Here is a 19,527-nt window from a genome sequence, read left to right as displayed (position 1 = left end):
CAAATTTTCAGTATATACTGACTTTGAATTCATATATACTTTTCTTACATGATGTATAAAAATGATCACATAGCTGAAGTTTTCATATGTGTGCATAATCACAGAATTTTAGGGTTGGAAGAGACCTCAGGAGGTCATCTAGTCCAACCCCCTGCTCAATGCAGGGCCAATCCTAACTAAATCATCCCAGCCAGGGCTTTGTCAAGCCGGGCCTTAAAAACCTCTAAGGATGGAGATTCCACCACCTCCCTAGGTAACCCCATTCCAGTGCATCACACCACCCTCCTAGACAAATAGTTTTTCCTAACATCCAACCTAGACCTTCCCCACTGAAACTTGAGGCCATTGCTCTTTGTTTTATCATCTGCCACCACTGAGAAGAGCCTAGCTCCATCCTCCTTAGAACCCCCCTTCAGGTAGCTGAAGGCTGCTATCAAATTCCCCCTCACTCTTCTCTTCTGCAGACTAAATAATCCCAGTTCCTTCATCCTCTCCTCATAAGTCATGTTCCCCAGCCCCCTAATCATTTTCATTGCCCTCCTCTGGACTCTCTTCAATTTGTCCACATCCTTTCTGTAGTGGGGGGCCCAAAACTGAGCACAAAACTCCAGATGTGGCCTCACCAGTACCAAACAGAGGGGAATAATCACTTCCCTCGATTTGCTGGCAATGCCCCTACTAATGCAGCCCAAAATGCCGTTAGCCTTCTTGTCAGCAAGGGTACATTGTTGACTCATATCCAGCTTCTCGTCCACTGTAATCCCCAGGTCCTTTTCTGCGGAACTACTGCTTAGTCCGTTGGTCCTCAGCCTGCAGCAGTGCATGGGGTTCTTCTGTCCTAAGTGCAGGACTCTGCACTTGTCCTTGTTGAACCCCATCAGATTTCTTTTGGCCCAATCCTCCAATTTGTCTAGGTCACTCTGGACCCTATCCCTACCCTCCAGTGTATTTACCTGTAGAAACCCTTCTTGTTACTCTTCACATCCCTTGCTAGCTGCAACTCCAATTGTGCTTTGGCCTTTCTGATTACACCCTTGCATGCTCCAGCAATACTTTTATACTCCTCCCTAGTCGTCTGTCCAAGTTTCCACATCTTGTAAGCTTCCTTTTTGTGTTTAAGCTCACAGAAGATTTTTTTGTTACGCCAAGCTGGTTGCCTGCCATATGTGCTATTCTTTCTGCACATCGGAATAGTTTGTTCCTGTGCCCTCAAAAAGCCTTCTTTAAAATACAGCCAGCTCTCCTGGACTCCTTTCCCTGTCATATTAGCGTCCCGGGGGATCCTGCTCATCAGTTCCCTGAGGGAGTCAAAGTCTGCTTTTCTGAAGTCCAGGGTCCGTATTCTGCTGCTCTCCTTTCTTCTTTTTTTCAGGATCCTGAACTCGATCATCTCATTGTCACTGCTGCCCAGGTTACCACCATACCTTTTACTTCCCCTACCAATTATTCCCTGTTTGTGAGCAGCAGATCAAGAGGAACATGGCCCCTAGTTGGTTCCTCCAGCACTTGCACCAGGAAGTTGTCCCCAACACTCTCCAAAAACTTCCTGGATTGTAATATATATAATCACGTAGTATTAACAAGACAAAACCATCCTGCTAATTATTGAGACCGAGTGTTGTATCACAAATCTACAACATTACATTAAGGATGAAACTATTCTAATAAAACCCTGCTTTCAGCTTGCAAATGTTTTGTCTGGAGGGAAAAAAATCACAAATTTGGGCAAGACTGAAATTTAGCATCTGCAGCACCCAATCTATTTATCTGTTGCTTTACATAGACACAGATATTAATTAACCCTACTGTTCCTCTGAGAATATACCCATTGCACTACCTGGTATTAGAAATAAATGCACAGATGAGCAGGTAGATGTCCTTGTTAGGTTCTTTGTGGTAGCTGCTTACATTTCTGTTTCTTTAAGAGGATGAAATTCATACATGCTGATTTTGGAAAGTCGATTCAGTAAAACAGGGGATAGTCTTGCTACGGAGAAACTTAGAAGCCTGAAACCCAACAAAAATATAGAATGTTTGGCTGTCTGGTTACCATTAATTTTGCTGAATGCAATAAAGATACTACTGAATCAGTGAGCCATCCCCGTTGTTAAGATAACCCATACATTTATGCCATACATTTGTGCTCAGCTCAACTCTGGTTATTGACTGTGAATCAATATTAGTTAACCATTGGTACAACTTACCAATGGCTTTGGTGGATTCTCCATCCCTGGAAATCTTTTAAATCCAGATTGGCTGTTTTTCGTAAAAGTATGTTTTAGGTCAAATTCAAACAGGATTACTTCAGGGAAATTCAGTGGCCTGTGTTATGCGGGAATATTCCTTCTCCCCTCGTCCCCCACTACTTGGTTTTCTTGTGATTTATATGTTTTAAATCAGAGAGTCATAGAGCTTAATGCCAGAAGGGACCACGAAATCATCTAGTTTGACCTCCTATGTATCACAGGCTACCAACTCCCCCCAGCACCCACACACTAAACCCAACAGCTCAACTTCAAATGACAAATGTGAGAATTCCCAGTTGGCAAAAGTTTCTGAGCTATTTAGTGTTAGTTTGGATAGAACATGGCTCCTTGTAGGAATGATACAGGATGGGCCTCTTCGGTGGATAAGGGTTTAGAGATACCAATTAGATCTTCAGATTAGGGTTTTTTTTATCAGAGGTAAACTCTGGGATGGCAGAAAATAATGACTTCAGCTAAGTTCATTGGCTCCTACTGAGTAAAACTCATATGGCCAAAATAAAATGGTGGCCACTTTTCACATGGCAGCTATAGTGTGGAAACTCACAAGGGGCAAGTTGGGCCCATAAGAAAAACATTTATAGTTATAGGCCTTGCATAGTTCATCTACTTAGCAGACTTGTGGGGGGATCAAAAAACCCCAACCTAGCAGAAGAATAGCCGTTATTTAAACTTTTTTTCCAATGCTGTAACAAACCATTATTGTCTTTGCCAGCAATTCAACTCCCCCTCACCCCCATAACTTTATCAAGGATGTTTTGAAGTGCACTGAAAGACAACTTGAAACAGCTTCAAAGCATCAAGGCAGAGACTGAAATGAAGCTGCTTGGAAGCCACGTCTTTGGCCTATTGTACTGCGATTAAACGAAAGTAAATAGCAGAACTTTATTTAAGAGATTATATCAATGGAATAGAGCACAGTCACAGGATAATGGTCTCCTGCTGCTTGATACATTCCAAGGGGAAACCAACCAAGGCATTTATCAAAAATAGATGTTGAGAGACAGATTTTATTTTCAAAGAAGTAGACAGTCTGTGCCAATGTTGTGTTTAAACGGTTTTATTTCTGCTATACCATGTGATTAGTGATGCAGGTGTTATCATTCTGCCTGAAAGACATTGATGTTCAGACCTATATAGCATTATCAAACAGTTCCATGTAGACTGGCATTGAGGACAAACTTGTTTTTCCACCAATCAGAAATAAATTTATTTTTAAAGGTATAAGTTTTAATAGTGCATTATAATTTTAGGAAGAAACTGGTTTCTAAATTGGTTATTAGCTGTTTACCACAGGTAAAGCATCCTGTTTATGAATTTGATAAACAAAGGTGGGAAATTAACACCGTAGCTGTTTGGCAAAACCCAAACCAGGTGCCCATAGTGTGCCAAATCAGCATAAAATCTGATGGCACAGTGCAGTCTGAAGGTTGTTCAGATCTGCATCCTATTTTATCCAAACTCTGAGAGTTTGTGGAAGAGGGAGGCAAAAGAAAAGCTTTGGAGTTTAGCCCATTGGATTTAGTACATTTAAAATAACATTAATTATCTACGTTAACTAATGGAAGTCAATTCAAACTGAAACCTTCCCCTCTCTCTTCACTTACCCATTTTGCCTGGCACAGGAGTAGACAGCTGAGGGCTTGGGGGGCGGGGGGGCTTTAGTTCCCCTTGTCAAGCTGTCCTGCCAGGACAAATATCAATAGCAGCGCAGCTGTAGTATCGTGAGTCGCGGCGGTGGAGGTTCCCCTTAGACTTGCCGGATACAAACCTGCCTGTAGCCAGCGGGTGTGTATGCAGCACAGCTAAGCCAAGCCTTTGCCGCCACTGTCCGGGCTGCTGTGGCGATGCTGCTATTTATACTCATACTAGCTCTCCGAGAGCTAGCGCAGTCTGTGTACGGAAGCAGGGGGATCGCACCATTAGCTCATTTCCCAGTTGCACGAAGTGTGGAAAGTTAAAACCAAGAACTTTTATATAAATCCAGTGTTTCTCTTGAGCAGATGTAGTTTATGTTGAATACCAAAACGTCGACTCTTACGTTGCCTTCTAATTTCAATAAATTCATAGATTTTTACCTCAGAAGGCACCACTGTGATTGTCTAGCCTGACCTCTGGCATAACACAGGCTGTAGAATTATCCTATAATAACTCCCGCTTCAAGTCCAATATCTGTGTCTGAACACACAGTGTACGTGTGTATCTTGTAGAAAAACACGCAAGCGTGAGTTAAAAATTTCCACTGATGAGAATCTACCACAAGCACACTCCACTGCCTGGCTTTTTAGTCTGAATTTGTTTAGCTTCAACTTCCAGCCATTGGTTCTCATTGTACCTTGAAATACTGCTTCTCGGTATTATAATAGCTTAAAAAGCAGATTCTTTATTTTAAAAAAGTACATATTGTATATCTCAGTTACTATGGGCCAGATCCTGAGTAGCATCAGAGCAGAGCTTGGTGCAGGTGAGCAGGCGTTGCAGGCGGGGAGTGGAAAACCAGCTTTGCAGCCCCCAAATCGTGGACCATTCTGTACTGGTACAAGGTCGGGGTGAGCAAACTTTTTGGCCGGAGGTCTGCATCGGGTGTCTGAAATTGTATGGAGGGCCGGTTAGGGGAGGCTGTGCCTCCCCAAACAGCCAGGCACGGCACGGCCCCCGCCCCCTCCTGCTTCTCGCCCCCTGATGGCCCCCCAGCGACCCCTGCCCATCCACCCCCACCCCACTCTCTGTCCCCTGACTGTCCCCTGCCCCATCCAACCTCCCCTCTCCTTCCTGACTGCCCCCCAAGACCTGTGCCCTTCTCCCTGACCACCCCTTCTCCCTGACTGCCCCGGACACCCCACCCCTAACTGCTCCCCCACCACCCCATCCAACCCCCCCTTTCTTCCTGACTGTCCCCCCTTGGGCCCCTGCCCCACCCCACTCCCCCCCCGTCCCCTGAACGCCCCCGGAACCCCTGCCCCTGACTGCCCCCCGCCGCCCCATCCAACCCCTCCTCTCCTTCCTGACTGCCCCCCCGGGACCCCTGTTTCCATTCAATCCCCCCTGTTCCCCACCCTCTGACCACCACGCTCCCTATCCACACCCCCGGCCCCTGACCATCCCCCGAACTCCCCTGCCCTCTATCCACCACCCCCCCTTACCGTGCTGCCTGAACCACCAGTGGCTGGTAGCACAGCTGCACCAGGACAGGCAGCCGCATCGTGCAGTGCAGAGCACCGAGTCAGGCCATGGCTCTGCAGCTTTCTTGCCGCCCAGGGCACTAGGCCGATGTCACAGTGAGCTGAGGCTGCAGGGGAGAAGGGACAACGGGAGAGGGGCTGGGGACTAGCCTCCTGGGCCAGGAGCTCAGGGGCCAGGCAGGACAGTCCCGCGGGCCAGATGTTAGGGTTACTTTGAAAGCAGCTAGGGCACAGGGAAGACTTGCCTTGTATTTCAGTGGTGCGTGCACCCATACACATACACACATATAGGACTTAAGTCAAACATCTGGTTTTATTTCCTTTAAATACTGGACATACTGTAAATATTTACAAAATGCTTCTGGAGCATTAATATTCAGCAATTTGAGAGCTGGTGATGGCTCCACAAGTCCGTTGACTACACTGAGCAGTGTGCTCTGCACTAATAAAGCCACCTTGCATTTATATCATTCCCAGCAGCACTACTGCTAGAGGCAGTTTGTTGGGGAGCTGTGATGTCAGAACATCAGCTGGCCAGCACTGAGAGATGTGCAGGTCATTCCTGCGAGCATTGCTTTTGTAGTTATACTTCTGGGAGCAAATGTGTGAAAAATAAGGATGCCTCCCAGTGAAGCGGGAGGTCAGATCAGGGGTGAATTCATGCTTTTTAAATGGGTCTTGCAGCACAATGAAAGCAAGTGAGGCCAAAAAAGGTCAGTCTAGTGATGGCAATAACAGTCTAGTGATGACAACTTAAAAGAAAATAGGATCAGGAGGATTCCACTCTGTGGATTTATTTCACATATATATTCACCACAAAATTGTTGACTTGGAGTTAAGGTTGCTAGGCTGCACATCCCACCAGTGCACCTGTAGTAATCAAAGCAATAAGCCATTAAGTCTCTCAGCACCCCAGTTAAACTCCCGTCATGAGTTGTCCCTCTCAAGCTCTTTTCAACCATAACTCCACGCTCATCCTGAACAATGATCAGGCAGGCACTCTTCAACTTCAGCCATGTTTACTGGCTATTTGTTTATGTGTTTTGGTGATTAAGATGGGATGGGTGTGATCTGAATAGATTACTTTGCAAGTAATTTTGCACAGGGGGCATATGAGGTCTGTATGGCTGGGTGCAAGATATGATGTTTTGAATAACTGGTGACCTAGTTATTGTTCAGAATTGGGCACGTTGGAAGTTACAGAGTTATAATTACAGGTTTCAGAGTAGCAGCTTTGCTTCTCTACAAAAGAAAAAGGACACTAAACTATCTAAACTACTACAAGCCACAAGAGGCCACAGCAATGGTTCCCTTAACCCACCCAGCAATATTGTTAATCTATCCAACTATACTTTTAACCCAGCAGAAGAATCTGTCCTATCTCAGGGCCTCTCCTTCTGCCCCTCTACCCCCACGAACATGATACAGTTCTGTGGTGACCTAGAATCCTATTTTTGACGTCTCTGACTCAAGGAATATTTCCAACACACCTCTGAACAACATACTAATCCACAGAGACCTTCCTACCAACACTACAAAAAGAAGGATTCTGGGTGGACTCCTCCTGAAGGTCAAAACAGCAGACTGGACTTCTACATAGATTGCTTCCGCCGACGTGCACGGGCTGAAATTGTGGAAAAGCAGCATCACTTGCCCCATAACCTCAGCCGTGCAGAACACAATGCCATCCACAGCCTCAGAGTTATAATTGTATCTATGTGGCTGGAGATAGGGGCTGCATGAGGCTGGGAGCTTGGTGCTTGGATGAAGCTGTGGCTGGGGGGAAAGAGGGACTTTAGGAGAAATGTGGGGCATGGAAAGGAGCTCTTCCACTTTCTGGGTCTCTGCCTCTAGGCACAAGACCCACTTTTTCTTAATTTCCTCCCCTCCCCCCCCAACCCCATAGTCCTGCTTTCTTTTCCCCAGACCTCTGCCACATACCTACTCACTCCTTTTCCTTTCAGAGACCAGTGGCACAGTGTGTCTGTGCTGAGGCATCAGCATTTTAAAGTCTTCCCTTGGCAGGGGATCAAGCCAGTAGTGCCAGAGGAGCTAACTCCAGTCCCCATTCTTCTTCCTGCACACAAGCTTTTTTCCCCAGGCCACCCACACATTCTTGCTAAATTCCTGTTACTTTGTCCCTCAATACTCTGCTAAACCCCACCTGCCTCCTCAAGCCAAGTTCTCTTTGACTGCCTTCTTTATCCCCCATGAACTCCTCCATAGTTCCACAGACCCCTATCTCTTTCCCAGAGCTTATCCCTTGGCCCCTGATGCCTAGTTAATCTCCCTGGCTCCCCAGGGTATCGGTGAGCTTTGGAGCTGGTGAGGGATAAACACCAGGGAGGGAGAGGAGTTATTTAAGTTAAGTGCCAATATGGACACAAGAACAAATGGATATAAACTGGCCATCAACAAGTTTATGTTTGAAATTAGACAAAAGTTTCTAACCAACAGAGGAGTGCAGTTCTGGAACAACCTTCCAAGGGCAGCAATGGGGGCAAAAAACCTAACTGGCTTCAAGACTGAGCTTGATAAGTTTGTGGAGGGGATGGCTTGATGGGACTGCCTACAATGGCATGTGGCCCAACTGTGACTTCTAGCAGCAATATCTCCAACATCTGGTGATCGGACACTAGAACGGGAGGGCTCTGAGTTACAGCAGAGAATTCTTTCCCAGTTGTCTGGCTGGAGGGTCTTGCCCACATGCTCACGGTCTAACTGATCATCATATTTGGGGTCAGGTAGGAATTTTCCCTTGGGCCAGATTGGCAGAGACCCTGGGGGGTTATCACCTTCCTCTGCAGCATGGGTCACTTGCAGGTTTAAACTAGGGTAAATGGTGGATTCTCTGTAACTTGAATCCTCTAAATCATGATTTGAAGACTTAGTAACGCAGAGGTTATGAGTTGATTACTGAAGTGGGTGGCTGAGGTTCTGTGGCCTGCAATATACAGGAGGACAGAGTAGAGATCATGATGGTCCCCTCTGACCTTAAAATATATGAGTCAAAGGCTAAGGCTGGCAGCCTTAACAGAAGTAGCTGTTAAGATGGAGTTTTATAAATGTCAAAAGTGGCCCATGACCATATCCAAGATGTTACATGAATGCATGTGTGGATGAAGTTGGTAGTTTGTGAAGACTGCAGATGTTTAGCTAGAAAGACCCACACAAATGTGTGAAAAACTGTATAATTTCTAAAAAGGATCATTTTTAAATGTTTCCTCTACAAAAGTTAGTGAATATTAAACTAAAAATATCACATAGAAAATTCTATTGTCCTCTGAAGGAGTTTGGAGTAGAAATGCAGTAACTGAAGTGTGAAGCACAGGAATTTCAGTACTGCCTCAAGTACAAATTTCAGCACAATCTCAACTATGGAGCTGCAACTCTCTCCCCTGTAATAACGGTGCTTTGTCGGCTCCTTTTGTTTTGATCTGTGATGCTGCCTTTTACAGAGAATGGGATTCATTGTCTGTTGTTGGAGGATCCATCTGTATTTGTAAGGATAGTTATTACTTCCTTTTGAGATAAAATAAATGAGAGGTAGGAGAGATGTCAGGCTGTTTTTAAATGCCACTAACTGTTCAATCAGCCTGCCATCAATCCTGGTTTTTAATGCTGTAACTCATTGACATGCACCACTTGTGACTGCTGAAAAATAGAAGGTATTACAACTTTTAAACATACAGTTAGAACTTGTCATTTACAGCCTGATCTCTGTAGGATTCTCACATACAGTGTGTTGATGATGTGACTCAATGAAATAATGCACAGATATAACTGGCAATTACCTGTAACTCACAGGGCTGGCTCTAGGCTTTTTGCCACCCCAAGCTCCGAGAATGCAACTGCCCAAGAAAAAAAAAAGAAAAAGAATGGCCAGAATGCCACCCCAGGAATTGCTGTCCCAAGCCGTGCTTGCAGTGCTGGTGCCTAGAGCCAGTCCTGGTAACTCATTTTGGAGATCACAAGGGGTTTTTTTCCTTGCTTAGAAGTGTTAATTCCATCTGTGGCTCCAAAATATCAGCAGTTTAGAGATGAACCCAGATTTTTATCAAAATAGGGAACCAAGAGATATTTGGGTAAAAGCAAAACATTTAGGCATGTGTGTTTAAAAGGCATGTTTACATCTCGTATTTTGTAGTTTGGTGGATTCTCCTGATATAAAGAGCTAGGACTTAAAGTTTAATTGGATATACCTACCTGTATTTTAAAATTTCAAATTATAAAGAACAGGTCGCTTTTTTCCATTCTGTATTTAACAAATAGCTCCAATGATCAGAACCAGTTTTCTCAAACTATTTTTTTAAAGCCATCACATGCCAGTACTCTATATAGAAAATGGTTAATCATCATTAGAACTATTAGTTAACATTCAGAAGTAGATAAATAATGGTTGGAAATGTGTGTTTAAGATTTGGAAACTAAATCTCATATTTAGTTATCCTTTGGATAGAGTCCAGAGTTCCTTGTTTCCTCACGCTCTGTTGTTTTAAATTTCAGGTTCTGAAAGATCTTTTCTTCATTATTTATTGCCATTTCTGCATTACAAAGATGGCAGTTAATAAATTGTAGAACTAAATACTTTCCTAGTCACTTTCCATTGCATAGAGATTTTGCTCTACTGTAAATTAATTGCAATTGACGAAAAACACCTTTTCAATTTACAGTTTTGGCATTAATAGCCTGAACAGGCAACCATTAAATTCACCATCAAACTCCCATGGATTTTCAAAAATGACAAATCAAACCCTATTTCATTTGACTACTTTGTTGCCAGTCTTAAAGATGAGACTATGGACTGCATTGGATCTGGACACCAAGTTATTATTCTTCAGTTCTAGAGGCTGCATATGTTACTTCAGCCTGTGCTGATCTTGAGAATTTAAGATTTGACAGAATAAATCAAACTGGTTTTAGATTTTAATTGGTGCATGGATTGTCTCTTTTGTGTATTTCTACAGCACCCAGCAAAACAGGTGTTCAGCCCCATAATATACACATAGTCAATTGTTTAGCTTGTGTCAGGGCCAGGCTGTGGGTAGCCTGTGTGCATGGGTCACTTATGAAGTTGCGATCAGGAGTTGAGTAACAGAGTTAGGGTCGAGCCAGATGCAGAGTTGCAGATAGGAGGCAAGTAGCAGAGTCAGGGCTGAGCTGGAGTTAGGAGCCAGAGTCTGGGGTTCACAGCAAGGCAAGATCTGGAGGGAGTCTGCTCAGAATGCTCCCTCATGGCTTCCTCATTTATACACCAGCATGTGTCAGTCATTAGGCTGTCAGAAGGCCACCACTCAGGTCTTGGTGGGCAATACTTCCTGCAGTGTCTGGCTTCACAGAGTCTCCCTTCAGGTGACAATTTTTTTCTGCCCCCATGCAAGTGGTGGGAAGGGCTAGTTGTCCAAGTACATGCCTAGGATCTTGGACAGGACCATACTCAGGGCTATGCTACTATTTTAGTGCACTAGCTCTATTGGTATGTCTACCAAGCTGGAAGTTACACCTCCAATCATAGGCAATGACTATGACTTTTATTTTTCCTGGTGGGTGCTCAACCCCTGCTCCACCCTGAGGCCCTGCCCCCACTCTTCCTCTCCCCTTGAAGGCCCCAGCCCTGCCCCTCTCAGAGACCCTGCCATCGATCCACTTCTTGGGCCTGCTCTGCCCTCTGCCCTGAGGCCCCACCCTCATTGTGCCTCTTCCAGCCCCACTCCCCCCTCCCCGCCCCGCCACTCTCCCCTCTCCCCCGAGCGCCTCCAGCCAGCCACCCAACAGCTGATCACCAGCCCCACTGAACAGCTGTGGCTGGTGGGTGTTGAGTACCCTCTATTTTTTTTCTGTGGGTGCTTGAGCCCTAGAATCATAGAATATCAGGGTTGGAAGGGACCTCAGGAGGTCATCTAGTCCAACCCCCTGCTCAAAGCAGGACCAATCCCCAATTAAATCATCCCAGCCAGGGCTTTGTCAAGCCTGACCTTAAAAACTTCTAAGGAAAGAGATTCTACCACCTCCCTAGGTAACGCATTCCAGTGTTTCACCACCCTCCTAGTGAAAAAGTTTTTCCTAATATCCAACCTAAACCTCCCCCACTGCAACTTGAGACCATTACTCCTTGTCCTGTCCTCTTCTACCACTGAGAATAGTCTAGAACCATCCTCTCTGGAACCACCTCTCAGGTAGTTGAAAGCAGCTATCAAATCCCCCCTCATTCTTCTCTTCTGCAGACTAAATAATCCCAGTTTCCTCAGCCTCTCCTCATAAGTCATGTGTTCCAGACCCCTAATAATTTTTGTTGCCCTTCGCTGGACTCTCTCCAATTTATCCACATCCTTCTTGTAGTGTGGGGCCCAAAATTGGACACAGTACTCCAGATGAGGCCTCACAAATGTCAAATAGAGGGGGATGATCACGTCCCTCGATCTGCTCGCTATGCCCCTACTTATACATCCCAAAATGCCATTGGCCTTCTTGGAAACAAGGGCACACTGTTGACTCATATCCAGCTTCTCGTCCACTGTCACCCCTAGGTCCTTTTCCGCAGAACTGCTGCCTAGCCATTCGGTCCCTAGTCTGTAGCGGTGCATTGGGTTCTTTGGTCCTAAGTGCAGGACCCTGCACTTATCCTTATTGAACCTCATCAGATTTCTTTTGGTCCAATCCTCCAATTTGTCTAGGTCCCTCTGTATACTATCCCTGCCCTCCAGCATATCTACCACTCCTCCTAGTTTAGTATCATCCGCAAATTTGCTGAGAGTGCAATCCACACCATCCTCCAGATCATTTATGAAGATATTGAACAAAACCGGCCCCAGGACTGACCCTTGGGGTACTCCACTTGACACTGGCTGCCAACTAGACATGGAGCCATTGATCACTACCCGTTGAGCCCGACAATCTAGCCAACTTTCTACCCACCTTATAGTGCATTCATCCAGCCCATACTTCTTTAACTTGCTGACAAGAATACTGTGGGAGACCGTGTCAAAAGCTTTGCTAAAGTCAAGAAACAATACATCCACTGCTTTCCCTTCATCCACAGAACCAGTAATCTCATCATAGAAGGCGATTAGATTAGTCAGGCATGACCTTCCCTTGGTGAATCCATGCTGACTGTTCCTGATCACTTTCCTCTCATGTAAGTGCTTCAGGATTGATTCCTTGAGGACCTGCTCCATGATTTTTCCGGGGACTGAGGTGAGGCTGACTGGCCTGTAGCTCCCAGGATCCTCCTTCTTCCCTTTTTTAAAGATTGGCATTACATTAGCCTTTTTCCAGTCATCTGGGACTTCCCCCGTTCGCCACGAGTTTTCAAAGATAATGGCCAATGGCTCTGCAATCACAGCCGCCAGTTCCTTTAGCACTCTCGGATGCAACTCATCCGGCCCCATGGACTTGTGCGTGTCCAGCTTTTCTAAATAGTCCCTAACCACCTCTTTCTCCACAGAGGGCTGGCCATCTACTCCCCATGCTGTGATGCCCAGCGCAGCAGTCTGGGAGCTGACCTTGTTAGTGAAGGCAGAGGCAAAAAAAGCATTGAGTACATTAGCTTTTTCCACATCCTCTGTCACTAGGTTGCCTCCCTCATTCAGTAAGGGGCCCACACTTTCCTTGGCTTTCTTCTTGTTGCCAGCGTACCTGAAGAAACCCTTCTTGTTACTCTTGACATCTCTTGCTAGCTGCAGCTCCAGGTGCGATTTGGCCCTCCTGATTTCATTCCTACATGCCCAAGCAATATTTTTATACTCTTCCCTGGTCATATGTCCAACCTTCCACTTCTTGTAAGCTTCTCTTTTATGTTTAAGATCCACTAGGATTTCACCGTTAAGCCAAGCTGGTCGCCTGCCATATTTACTATTCTTTCGACACATCGGGATGGCTTGTCCCTGTAACCTCAACAGGGATTCCTTGAAATACAGCCAGCTCTCCTGGACTCCTTTCCCCTTCATGTCAGTCCCCCAGGGGATCCTACCCATCCGTTCCCTGAGGGAGTCGAAGTCTGCTTTCCTGAAGTCCAGGGTCCATATCCTGCTGCTTACCTTTCTTCACTGTGTCAGGATCCTGAACTCAACCAACTCATGGTCACTGCCTCCCAATTTCCCATCCACTTTTGCTAGAGCACCCACAGAGTCAATGCCCATGCCTCCAGTTCCAAGTATAGGTATGCTTTTTAAAATCTAGATACAACATTCCCCTCTTTGGGTATCTTTGAATTGAGCCACACAAAGCTACGTACTGAATTTATATAGAGGGGTAAAGTGTATGGAGGTAGAGAGAAGCAAAAGCCACCATCCCCAACCTGCAACCAGAGTTTAAATCTACAGTGCAGCGTACAGTGGACGATTTCAGTCTCCAGGGCTGCCAGCCCTGCACCTTTCAAGGAGAGTCAAGCGCACTTAAAGGAAGAAAAGAGACTTAAAAAAGAAATGCAAATAATCTTTATTGGATGTTTCGCTCCTCAGCTCTTGCCATTGTTACTATCATCATTAAGGGAGGAATGACTTTGCAGTAGCAGTGGGCAGCAATTTAAGTTCAAGACCTGCTTAATGAGTGAAGCATGTTAAAAGTTAGAGGGAATTATATTAAATACACATGGGCCACATCTACCCTAGCACTTTTTTGTAAAATGTCTTATCATTGCACTACCACCAGTGCAGGTTTTAAACACCATGTCCCCTAGACCTGCTCTGCTGTGCAAGATTAGATGATCTATGATGGTTAAAGAGTCTACATTAGCACCCTTACCATTGCTGCCACCAGTGGTTGTGAAATAATTGGAAATTTTAAGAAAAATATTCATGTAGATAGCTCAGGTGTTTTGTCAGGAAATTGATAGTACTGTATTCTGCGGTTCAAGAGGCATCATGCATCTAATGATCAGTCCTGCTGGGCTGCTGCTTTTTAATATTCCCTTATATTTTCTTCTCTCAAAGATGTTGACTGCAATAGAGCTGTGCATAGCATATCGATAAATTTGATTCATCATGAATTAGAATTCTGATTAGTTGCTGGATCCCCCACCTGCAAATTATCATATAAAAATGGTCAAATTCAACTCTCTGGCCAAAATCAAAAATTTCAGTTAGTTCTTCACTAACAGAAGTTGCTTATTTCCCCTATTTTTTACTACAATAATAACTTTTGGTGGTGAAAAAAGTCTTCCATCAAAAAACTTACGGTGAGAATGAACAATATTTCAATGAAAAATGTTTTTCTCCTATTTCATTGAATTTAATTTTCACACATCTCTACAATGCAGTGTACAGTGTTATTTAAAAGCAGTTTGTTGTTGGTGGAATGATCTCATGCATTTCATAGCAGCATTATTCATAGTTTAATATGTTTTAATCTTTGATGATGTTTCTCCAATATTGAGTGTGTCACAGCAATCCATGATGTTTTCTTAACTCTTAGATGAGTATAAACTTCATACAGAGTCATTATTTATTAACTACTTCTGTGCTGCCTACAGGACCAGATTACAGGGGGGAGGGATAGCTCAGTGGTTTGAGCATTGGCCTGCTAAACCCAGGGTTGTGAGTTCAATCCTTGAGGGGGCCATTTGGGATCTGGGGCAAAAATTGGGGATTGGTCCTGCTTTGAGCAGGGGGTTGGACTAGATGACATCCTGAGGTCCCTTCCAACCCTGGTATTCTATGATTTCTGAGGCAAACTTTCCCTGCTGCTGCCCTGTGTATCTGATATGTCCTTATTGAAGCACCCCTGGAAGATTCAGACTTCAAGATTCAAACATTTCTAGTGCACCGCAGTGAAGCAGTTAAACAGTGTGACAGAGTTGTCATGAGCTATAAATTGTGCTCAGTTAAAACATATTCTTTATGTTCTGAAATGCCTGGTGTGTAAAGCAATGAGGCTATTCTCTTTATGTCAGAACTCATTCTGTTATGTTTGGCTCTATAAGGCTTGAAATGTTTATCTTAGATTTATTTTTCTAATAGTCCATTTTATTCTCTCTGCACAGAAGCCACAATTTGTTCAATGTGACAGAAACCAGTTTTAGAGATTTTCTCTTTCAAAGTCTTGAGTGCAGCCAACATTGATTATTAGACTTGTCAGCAGTACACAAATGTAGTTGGCTACATAAAACTGACCGATATCTACAGTATCAGTCTACCTGGTACAATACCCTTTTCAAGCAGGTGCAAGTATTTCGTTGCGGCTCTATGGAACAGTAACGTCCAAGCAAATGAGCCTGGGATCGATTTTATGCTTTGTGGTGATCTCTGGAACCTTCTGAATGACTTCACAGTATGCTGTTCACCATCTGTAATGATGCTAAGGAACATGTTATCTATTTAGTAGCTGTATAATGTTTCTCACCAGTGACGCCCGGCAACCATTATGTTTCAAGTTGGTCATAAAGATTTCAGCAGTTATTGCAGACCTGGGAGGCCTCATTTATAATTCCTGTGGAGCGACTCTCTGTTGTGCTACCCCTCTTTACATGTTCAGATCTTTATGGCTAATCAGCCCATCTTCCAAAGTTTGAGAAGCAGTCTTAAAGCATTTTACTCTACTTGTGATCGCAGACAGCACTGCAGTGCAGACAGAGAAGCAGTGTGTAATTTAACTGTTGAAGAATCCAAATTGGAATTTAACTGCTTAGCTCACTTCAATTCCTGAGAACCCACCCACATATGCAGGCTTAAATCAGATTCCAACCTAGCTCAGCTAGTTGAGCTAGACCCCATGGTGGGCAATTTTTATGCAAGTTAGGTTTTGATTGATGTTTTTCTCCTTCTAACTTTTAAATCTTTCAACCAATATATTCTGACATCAGTTTCTAGGTTATACAGTGAGCCATTATGCCTCTATGCGACACAACATCAGTGTTCCACGTCGTAATTTACTGTAATAACAAATATGCATAAGATAGAAATAGGCCCTCTGTAAATGAGTAAAATAATATTATACATGTATACACTACCTTTCATTGAGAAGGATCCTAAAGAACTTCCCAAATTACACATACCCCCACACACACACTCAGATAAGCAGCTCTTTCTAGAGTGAAGATGGCCGTCAGCCAGCCAGCATATAGCCTGCTTTAACTGACTGGGGACTGCTGTAACTTACCTCGCCCTTAGGAAAAGTACTAGGAGATCTTTAATGTCTGTGTAAAACAACCATATCTTGTTTATTATGATACCTTAAAGTAAATACAATGGTACTCAATTTATCTATTTTGAAAGACTCAGCTCTACACATATGTGAACCTGTGATTCTAGGTATTTCCAGACTTGAGGATTAGACCACTAAGCCATCACTATCTGCCTTCATAAGGAATGACAAATACAATACCTCAACAAAAGGTTAAACCATTAGTAAAAGAAGTATTATACATTGCGGGGGGTGAGGGAGAGTAAACAGATTCTAAAATGAGTATTTGGTTAAAAATAAAAATAATAATGCACAAAAGAACAACAGAAGTCAGCAAAGTCAAAGTATCATAGGTAGAGGCCCTGCCTGAAGTCATTCTCCAATGCTTAATTTAGACACATCATTAAATACCTCGCTAAACTGGAGCTAGAGTGACCAATTTGAAAATATTGCAGGGTTTTTTTTATGGTTATGAATACGTGTATGAGCTCAGATCCAAACCTCACAAAGCTGTAATTCACTCATATGAAACCGCTAACAAACAGCAATGAGCAGGTCACAGAGTAGATTGAAGCATTGAACAGTGTGGTTGCCATCAAAAAAATTACAGTTTCACTTCCCTCCCCTGAGTTATCTGAGATACTGAGGATTTTCTCTATACTTACAATTGAAAACATATCCGTGTCACTGTGTGAAAACGGTGAGTGAATGTTAACATTTTAATAATGACCATTGGAAGTAGTTTTTGATAGAAATTGTATTAAATTGATTTTAGCCAAGACTATCTCTTTGAATATTTCGGTGGATAGGTGCAATAAACGACCATTTACGTTTGATAGTTTTAAATGTATTGTATACATGATTCCCATAATGATATAGCTAAATTAAATATTTATTAGATTATTTTTGAATTTCATCTATCAACACAGCTAAAATGACACCAGCATCCTATTTAAATATCCGGTCAAACCCCTGCATAGATTAAAATACTGTTGAACTGTGGAGCACAGAGATCCAACATGCTGCTGCTTCATTTTGCATTGTGAAAAGACATAAATACCAACTTACATGAACATGGTCTGTGAAATTTAGCCTCAGTTCAATGATAGTGCACACATTAAATTTAATATGTTAGCACATCAAAGGGAGAAAAAAAACTCTGAAAATAGATAACCATTAAACGATTACTAATGCATAGCAATGCTAATGGAGTGCAAGGAGATTTAAATCCATTTTTTAAAAAGACACTTTTTGCTACGCTATTTTATTTCAGTCGTCAACATTGCAGGTGGCTGGTTCATATAGCAATGGATTCTTACACTATGCAAAGCTAAAACTATAAGGCACTTTTGAACTACACTTTGCAAATAGGGAAATGTCTGTTTCTTGAGTATAACACACAGGGAAGCTATGGTGTCATACAAAAACGTTTTTCAGAAAGTCTTCTTTGATAGACTACTAAAATGGTGTTACCAGCAATTAAAGATATATGTCTATTACTTACACTGGCTTTGTAATGGATGACAAACCTCTACTGGTACCAGGAGATAAGAAACAGCTCTTCTTAGCTGCTAGTTTTGTGCCAGAAATGAGAAGATTATTCTCAGAGCACAGTTGTAAAAGGTACCACATATTTTGTCAACTCAAATTTATGCAAGACTAGAATCATCCAGGACAGCAGAAACTGTATAACAGACAACCTCACAACAGTCTCTTAAAGGAACACTAAATCCAATTATGCAGAACATCACAGAATTATTTATTTCTAAAGCATTTAGTTCCACTGAAAGAAGAATATTTGTGCTTGTTTTTTTTTTAAATGGATCAAAAACACTTTTGTGTATAAGATTCTGGGATAATAAGTTATGCCTGGAAAACTGTTGCCCAGATGAATTCAGGAGTGAAGGAGAAGTACACCTTCCAGAATAATTACAGCAACCCATCCTATCCTTTAGATATTCCATAAATAAATAACACTTTCTTTGATTTTAAGATGGGAACTGTAGCTGAGGTGTTCTCACTATGAAAGCTAAGGTTTGATTTGGGTTTTTTGGGGAAAGGGCCTTTTTGCCCTCTAATGCAGTTCGGGGAATTGAATGGGTAGGGCTTTTTAATTATAAATACATATTATTCCCTACAAAGTAGATCACATCCTCAAATTATTGTAGGTTTTTTTCGGGAGGAATGGAGAAGAGGATGTGGTTGTTCTGTTGTTTTTTATTCTTCAGAATATCTGGTTCCATAATCCAAATGTTTTTAAAGCCAGTTTGTATGCCATCCTCTAGCCTTACATAGCTAGGAAGATTAAGCTACATGAGCAACTGAAATTGTCTGTTATAGATACATGTGGAAGGTGGATGGCATTCTTCCTAGTTCTTAATTTCAGATAACACATAGCATTTGGAGGTTTTCTGCATCCAAGCATATAGTGGAGTGAGTTTATCATGACAGAAGTTAAGATGTAGATATTATTGGGAATGTGGGAAGATGGTGAATGTCAGCTATGTTAGTTTTTGTTGGTTTTATTTATTTATTTATTTATATTACCATATTACCCTAAGAGCCCTAGTTATGGAGTAGGACTCATTGTGCTAGGCACTATACAAATACTGAACAAAAAGACTATCCCTGCCCCCAAAGAGTTTAAAATCTAAGTAATATATTACAGTACTTAACCCTGTGTGTGTATTTATATGTATAAAATATATGCACCATCTTTATTCTGTCCCTTTGCATATATGTATTATGATAGAGTTTTCAAATATATGACCACGTGCTGTGTTCTGCAGAACCCATCTGAGGGTCAGATTCTGCATCCCTTACTCACATTGAATAATACCTTATTCCATGATTAGTGCTCTTCAAATCAATTGAACTGCTCCTGCAGCAAAGTGCTACTCCATGTGAGTGAGAATGGCAAGAATCTGGCCTTCAGTGTGCAGGATAGAGAGTAGTCAGGGAAA

The 19,527-nt window shown here is 43.0% G+C and overlaps 1 protein-coding gene across 11 annotated transcripts in view; it reads left to right on the top strand.

Moving 5' to 3' along the window:
* The window catches only part of DMD (dystrophin), a 1,937,833-nt gene that overhangs the window by 1,763,976 nt on the left and 154,330 nt on the right, over positions 1–19,527 (top strand). Inside the window, exon 62 of one of the 11 annotated variants that reach the window (XM_073357972.2) lies at positions 2,980–3,216. The exons of the other annotated variants lie outside the window; for them this stretch is intronic. Coding sequence (XP_073214073.2) covers positions 2,980–3,026 — 47 coding nt within the window. The 3' untranslated portion in view covers positions 3,027–3,216. Of the gene's footprint in view, positions 1–2,979; positions 3,217–19,527 lie in introns of those variants that run through there. 11 annotated transcript variants of the gene reach the window in all.

The sequence above is a fragment of the Lepidochelys kempii genome, chromosome 1, assembly GCF_965140285.1.
Source record: "Lepidochelys kempii isolate rLepKem1 chromosome 1, rLepKem1.hap1, whole genome shotgun sequence".
NCBI lineage: Eukaryota > Metazoa > Chordata > Testudines > Cheloniidae > Lepidochelys > Lepidochelys kempii.
This window is presented reverse-complemented; position numbering and strand designations above follow the sequence as displayed.